This window comes from Vicia villosa, unplaced genomic scaffold (genome assembly GCF_029867415.1).
Source record: "Vicia villosa cultivar HV-30 ecotype Madison, WI unplaced genomic scaffold, Vvil1.0 ctg.001961F_1_1, whole genome shotgun sequence".
NCBI classification, from domain to species: domain Eukaryota; kingdom Viridiplantae; phylum Streptophyta; class Magnoliopsida; order Fabales; family Fabaceae; genus Vicia; species Vicia villosa.
The window spans coordinates 87,048-94,520 of record NW_026705791.1 but is presented as its reverse complement, the minus strand read 5'-3'; the positions used below and the strand labels follow the sequence as shown (position 1 = coordinate 94,520).

Below are 7,473 nucleotides of genomic sequence, written 5' to 3'. Positions count from 1 at the left end.
ATTTTTTTTTATACGATTAAGGTGATGCTTCTCATTTGATCCAAAAAAAACAATTCAAGTTTACTAAATTCTTAGAATATTCACTGGATTTAAATAAAAAATACTATTTTTTATTTTATTTATATATTGCACTAGTCAAACCAAACCACTAAAATATGGTCCATAAACTTTTCAATTACTTTTATATTGATAATATTCCATTATAGAAAAGAAAAACTCATTTATTAATCTAATTAGTCTTCATTCAAGTGAATTTAGACAGAAAAAATAATTTATTCTATTTCATTTCATTCTAGAAAAAGTACATTAGGAAAATTGATAAAGAGCAATAATATTAATAATCATCCACCAAAATTGTCCATCAATGAGAGAAGCAGCAGCCTCTAAGAAATAACAATAGAGTCAAATCTTCAAACAGAAAAGTAGAAGAAACAGACACACAACACAACAACAACAACAACAAACAACAACACAAACCTGTTTTTCCTTTCTCTTGTCTTTTTCTTTCTCTCCAATACTCACACTTCCTCGTGCTTCATTCTAGTACAAGTATACCCAAACTCATTCACAACCACATTTTCTTCATCTCTTCTTATCTATATAACCATTTACAATCTCCATCACTTTTTCATCATCATCATCATCATCAAAAAAAAGAAATCTCCAATCTTTCTTCCATTTCAGAACTTGTGTCATCAGTTTATTCATCAAAATTTGAATGTTTGGGTATTCACCCTGTGTTGACGCGTTGTAGACATCACGGCTTTTCTTAGAGTTTATCGCTCTCTTTCTCATGCCCGCACTTGTCGACGTAAGGGTTCTTCTTTAACTCCTACTAACCCTTCGCCGCACGGTGGTCGTGGTGCTCTGCCTTCTGAAGGTGGTAGCCCCTCCGATCTCCTCTTCCTTGCTGGTGGTGGTGCTTTCCTTGCTTCCGTCTCTTCTCCCTCTTTCTTCTAATTTCTCTCTTTAGATTTTAACTTTCTTTCTCTTAGATTCTTATTTGTAAGATTTCCTTGAAGGTACCTCTTTTTCCTCTCGTTGTTGTTGTTGAATCTTAAAAGACAAAAAAAAAAGTTTTTTTTTTTTTGTGTTTGTTTGGTGAAAATGATGCTGAAAATCAAAAGGGTTCCTACGGTTGTTTCGAATTATCAAAAAGAGGAGGGTTCTGAGGCTCCTCGTACTGTCGGAGGTTGTGGTCGGAATTGCCTCAAAGCTTGTTGTATTCAAGGTATTTGTGTTTTTTTTTGACAAGTGATGTTGTTGTGTTTTTTTTTTTGTTACCATGCATGTAGTTTATTTTTTGTGATATTGGTTTTGTTGATAGATGCAAAGCTTCCTTTGTATGCTTTTAAGAAGATTAACAAAGTTGCTGGAAAGGATTTGGTGGTTGAGAAGTGCCAAGAGGAGCTTCCTTTGGCCTTTTTGGACTCACTTGTTCTTGGAGAGGTGATTGTTGAATTTTGATTATGGAGAATCAATGATTCTGAAGTTTTGAATTTTTGTTTTAATGGTCTTTTATTCTGTTATTTCAGTGGGAAGATCGCGTGCAACGAGGACTTTTTCGTTATGATGTTACCGCCTGTGAAACCAAGGTTTGATACTTTGATTCCTTCATTGTTTTTGTGTGTATTGTATTGTGCTTTTTGGAGATTCATGAATATAGTTGATTCTTTGTTCTTTGTGTTGTGCTTTTTGGAGTTGCATGAATATACTTTGATTCTTTGTTCTTTGTGCTGTGCTATTTGGGGATGAAAAGATTTGGTATATGAGCTTAGTTTTGATGTGTTTTTGTGGTGAATTTGGTATAGGTGATTCCGGGTGAGTGTGGTTTCATTGCTCAGCTCAACGAGGGTCGTCACCTCAAGAAGAGACCAACCGAGTTCAGAGTCGATAAGGTTCTTCAGCCTTTTGACGGAAACAAGTTCAACTTCACTAAAGTTGGACAAGAGGAGGTTCTGTTTCAATTTGAAGCTAGTGAAGACGGTGAAGTCCAGTTCCATCCTAATGCTCCAGTTGATGTTGAGAATTCTCCAAGTTTCGTTGCCATCAACGTAAGATTCTTAGATTTTGTTCATATTTTATCCTTGTATGTGATTCATTAACGCCAAAGTAGATGTTTTATACGATGTTTGTTTTTATGGTAACAGGTTAGTCCTATTGAGTATGGGCATGTTTTGCTGATTCCTCGCATTTTCGAGTGTTTGCCTCAAAGGATTGACCATGAAAGCTTACTGCTTGCGCTTCACATGGCAGCTGAAGCTGCTAATCCATATTTCCGTTTGGGTTACAACAGCCTCGGTGCATTTGCAACTATTAACCATCTTCACTTCCAGGTACTGAACATTATAGCTTATCCTATCGCATTTCTGTCTTGAGTATCCCGAGATAACTACTTCCTTAATGCTCTTTGTTGATAATTTCGTCGCGTGTCATTGTTCTATGTCATTAATCAATTGGAATTCGGTGTTTTTGTTCGACATATGCAGGCTTATTATTTGGCTATGCCCTTTCCTATTGAGAAAGCTCCCACTAAGAAAATTGCAACTTTGAACGGCGGAGTGAAGATGTCTGAATTGTTGAAATATCCGGTTCGAGGTCTTGTCTTCGAGGGCGGCGACACGCTTGAAGATTTATCAAAAGTTGTTTCGGATGCTTGTATCTCCCTACAAAACAACAACATACCTTACAATGTTCTGATTTCTGACTGCGGAACACAAGTGTTTCTCTTACCACAGGTAAAGCAAATCTCAAACTCAAACTAAGTTCCTACATGTAAGCACTTATCACATAAGTGCTTATTTCTAAACACTATTTCTAACAAATAGTTGTGAAACAGTGTTATGCAGAGAAACAAGCTCTAGGAGAAGTGCATGCTGAGCTTCTCGACACACAAGTGAACCCTGCGGTATGGGAGATTAGCGGCCACATGGTTTTGAAGCGGAAAAAGGATTTCGACGAGGCGTCTGAAGCCAACGCTTGGAGGCTTCTTGCTGAGGTTTCCCTCTCCGAAGCAAGGTTTCAAGAAGTCAACGCTCTCATCTTTGAAGCAATTGCCTTAACTGAAGAATCAGATGACAACAATCTTCAGTGTCTCTCTAAAGACGACGCAGTCGACGACACAAGCACATACCCTACCGTGGTGGCTGGTTCGCAAGAATGTGTTGTTTTACAGTAACAACAACAATGTTCTAAGTGAATAAATTCAGCGATTGTGTGGTGAAAATTTGCTGAATTATGTCTAGTTGAAATAAGTACCTTCAATGGTAACACTTGTTATGTTCTTGAATTATGTTATGCCTAATGTTTGTGTTTTGTATAATAATAACTATTGTACTTTATGTTATGGCTTTCATCTTTCACCTTTTGCTAGAAATAACAACTTCATGTAACTCCATTGCATCGTATTTCTAGATGCGTATTTGTAATAAATGAATATTTACTTATATAATTCTGTTCAAGTAGACAAGTATTTACTTGTAATTCTGTTGGTGAAGTCTTTTGACATGAAAGTGTGTTTCTTTCAAAATGACAAATTTAAATTTGGTTAAATGCTAATAATGTTTAAATTTGGTTAAATGCTACCAAGCCAATAATATGAACTTATAGTTCACCGCATCCGTTTCCACAATAGGATCAAAGCTACCAAACCGGAGTATCATCTCCTCATGAATGTTTAAATTTGGTTAAATGACAAGACTCATAATATATGCAATTAAGATTATCACATAACCTTAATTATCCAAGCATATAACGATAATTCGCATAATTCGAATTATCCACCAAAATGTTGCACAACACACATTCATCATTAATAAAGCATACACATAGAAGTTATCAATCACATATAACATGTAAGTCAATCAACGTTACCTTCAACAATCACCCAAAACATCATATACATATAACAAAATCAAGTATCATGTACAAATACAAATTCGATTTAAAAGCTATCCTAACATCGTTGAATACATTATTAAAATACATAAGCATACAGGATCCCAAAGCAAAGAATCAAAATCACAAATTTCAGGAACACATCGCGCTACGCGCACTCACTCAGAACCTTACGCAGTACAAGCGCCACTATCAATAAAGGAAATTTCATTTTCTAAAACAAACGTTCTATTAATAACTAAAGTTATTTTAAAAAATCATTTTTGAGAAATTACTCTATCAATAAGAGTAAGAAACCTATCATTAGTAGAAGGACGGCTAGTAGAAGATATTTCTTCAACTTTAAGGTTACCTATTTCAAGTAAGGAGACCCTCTGAGATAATTTTTGATTATCTTTCTTTATCTGAGTAATTTTAGATTTCAAAAGATTAATTTCTCTATGTAAATCAGTAAGGGAAACAGGAGTTTCACGAATATTAGATTGTTGAAATCTGGATAAAACCTCACTTAATTGGTAAGGGGCTTCAATAATAATAGGAGATTCTTTTTTAGAATTTTCTTGAATTAAAACTTCACGCATTTTTCTTTTAAGCCTATTATCAGAGATAGACTCAATAGCCTTTATGGCTTCATCTTGCTCTGTAGTAAGAACATTAAGACCATTCATGTCAACAATAGACTTCCAGTCATCAATTTGATTACATTGACAATTATTATTGTCTGAATTATCAGAGGAATAATCTGATGATGATTCATAGATCATGTCAGTATCTTCATTAGAATAATCAGTCTCTGAGTCAGACTTAAGTAAACAAACTTTCTCAAGTTGAGAGCGTAATTGTTCATCCTCAATTTTATTGAGAGCTTTTTTGGTCCAACATTGGTTTGCATAATGACCAGCTTTACCACATTTGTGGCAAGATACATCAAGCATTTTAGCTTTTCTTTTGCCTTTATAATTAAAAGGCTTATCTTTTGGTATACTTTTATTAAAGTGACTCCTTTTAATTGGTAAACTCTGGACAAAAAGGTATCTTTATACCATCTAAAATGTGTAAGAGAAGGACATCTTAGATTCTGAAGTAGAGTTTGAAGTTTTTCTCCAATAGGGATATTGGTTCCAACTAATGTCGCACGCTCGCGAAAAATGAACAGAGTCGCCACCAATATATTTATCCCAAAAGGGAAAGGAATATCAGAAAACCTAGCAAAGGAAGGAACAAGGTCTTGCGACCAGAGAATCAAGGTACGGGAGTCGGTTACGCGAGGGGAAGGTATTAGCACCCCTCGCGCCCATCGTACTCGATGGTATCCACCTATGTTTGTTTCTATCTAAAGGGTGTGTACTATGTCTACCTATATGTGAATGCATGCAAAAGAAATACGGGGAAAAGAAGGAATTATTTACAAGTGTGCTCGTTCAAGCCCCGCGACTTGATGCCTACGTATCCTTTTCAAGAATCAGAGCGCCGTAGTTCGGCTCCATAGTTTCTGTTTGTTTTTGTGTTTTTTAGTTGGGCGGCGTTAACGTTCGCGCTCTTGCATAAGGGGACAGACCTACGATGCGTACGAGCGGAAATAACGGTGCCCTTAAGAAAGGAGAGAAGAGAGAGAGTTTGAGCGTTTCGAGGAAATCCCTTAAGCAAGGGAAACTCGAGTTGCTCTTTGGTTTGTGTTTTTTAAAGGTTGGGAACTTACGCCTGAATGGAACCCTTAAGCAAGGGAGCCCTAGGCACTCGAACATCCCTTAAGCAAGGGAAGTTACAAGCTATCATTCCCTTTTTATTAGTCAAAGTATTTATTAGTCATTTTTTATGAGTTTTCTTGGTATTTTTTATGGGAGTTTATTCAGGTATTTTTAAGTGGATTAAAGTTGAAAAGAAAAAGAACTAGCCTAAGAAAACTAGCCTAATATGAAGGGAATTTCTACCTAATGTTATCATGGTTTCTACCTAAGGTTAGGAATAAAAGAAACATGAAAAAACGACACTAAGTAGAATATATGAAAATAGCATAAGAGCATAAAAAGACCAAGTAAAAAATATAGCACAAAAGTGAATTAAAAGTACTATTTATTTTTTATATTGATTTTATTGAGAAAATTTGTGTCAAAAGAACAAAGAAATCAAGGTGATTAGTCTAAGAAAACCAACATTTTTATGACTATTTTTTATGAAAGAAGTTTGAATTAGATTGAGTAAAAGAAATCAAAAACAAAATTAGCCTAAACTAATACTTGATATGATTATTTTTATGTGTCAAAAAGTGGTGTCATAAGGTTTGTATTAAAGTCTAAGAATTAATGGAAAAATTAGTATTTTATTACCTAAAAGAAAATGGCCAAAAAACTAATATAACCAAAAAAATTAATTGAAAAAAAAGAGGGACCAGGGGGTGCACATTGAATTTGGTGGTGCACCTAGTAATGAGGGCGCAGGCCCACTCAGGTCAAGGCCCAGGGTGGTTTTTTTGTATTGGATTTTCAGAAAAGAAATGAGAAACGGGCCAGATGGGGGGTGTATGAAGCGAGCCTGGCCCAATGATACGTTTCGTCCAGATTTTTGTAAGAGAATGGTATAGCGCTGGGCTTATGGGGGTTTGACAAGAAAATTGGCCCAAGGATCATCGTTTTTTGCAGATTTGTTGTTCAGTTTTTATCTATTTTCTTTATACAAAAAAGATGGTGGGCCAAGAAAGGGTGAGAATGAGCATGGCGGCCCAAGGTGTTGTTTGCTGTGATTCATACGATTTCCATTATCAACAATTTAAAAAAAAAAAACAAATTAATGAAAATAAATTAAATAAAAGAAAATAAAGAGAGAAGAGATAATTTGGGAATTTAGGGTTAACCGTGTGCCGCTTCAGCTCTCACTCTCAAACGCTCCTCTCTCGTTCTCCTTCTCAATCTCTCGCGAACACTGGCGCGGTGGTTTCTCTTGCTCCGGTGAGATTCGTGATACACCGCTCTCTTATCTGATTAGTTCCTCCTTGAACTCTTTCCGCTCACGACTTCTCCGATTCGGTTTCAACTTCGCATCCCTAACGAGAGCTTGAAGCGCGAAACGATGAAGATCGAAGCTTTGGTTACGAATGCGTGAAATGAGCGCACTTGAGATCAAGCATGGATTCAGGTGACATCAAACTCTTGCTTCTATCTCCTTCTTGAATCCTCTTCGTTTCTCCTTCTTCTACTTTTTTCGTATTTTTGATACGTCGCTGTGTTTGTTGATTTTACCGGTGATTTGCTGAGAGGCGATGAAGATGAAGATGGCGAAGGAGATTGAGGGAGTCTCGGAGTGTTGCTGAAGATGATGAAGGAGTATGGTGAAGTTGTGGAAGATGATCGTGTGAGAGAGAAAAGAGGTGAAACTGAATGGTTGAGGCTATTTGCAGAGAGAATGATGTGGAGAAGATGAAGATGAGAATTGTGAGAGTGGCGTGGAAGAAGATGGATGTTGAAGTGGAAGAGAAGAAGAATGATTCGTGGAAATCAGGCTTAGCACGTCTTCGTTCAAAGTTCACAAGCGGAACTATGATGAAGATTGGTGGTTATGCTTTCAGGTGTGTAGATTGTG

General features: G+C 36.3%; 1 protein-coding gene across 1 annotated transcript; it reads left to right on the top strand.

Moving 5' to 3' along the window:
* The first annotated feature begins 404 nt into the window (after positions 1 to 404).
* Positions 405 to 3,346, top strand: LOC131637261 (GDP-L-galactose phosphorylase 1-like). Its single transcript, XM_058907843.1, has 7 exons — positions 405 to 1,231; positions 1,328 to 1,449; positions 1,536 to 1,595; positions 1,812 to 2,054; positions 2,151 to 2,336; positions 2,490 to 2,738; positions 2,840 to 3,346. Exons 1-7 carry the CDS (start codon positions 1,108 to 1,110, stop codon positions 3,176 to 3,178), a joined length of 1,323 nt encoding a protein of 440 aa, XP_058763826.1. The 5' UTR covers positions 405 to 1,107; the 3' UTR covers positions 3,179 to 3,346.
* The last annotated feature ends 4,127 nt before the right edge of the window (positions 3,347 to 7,473 follow it).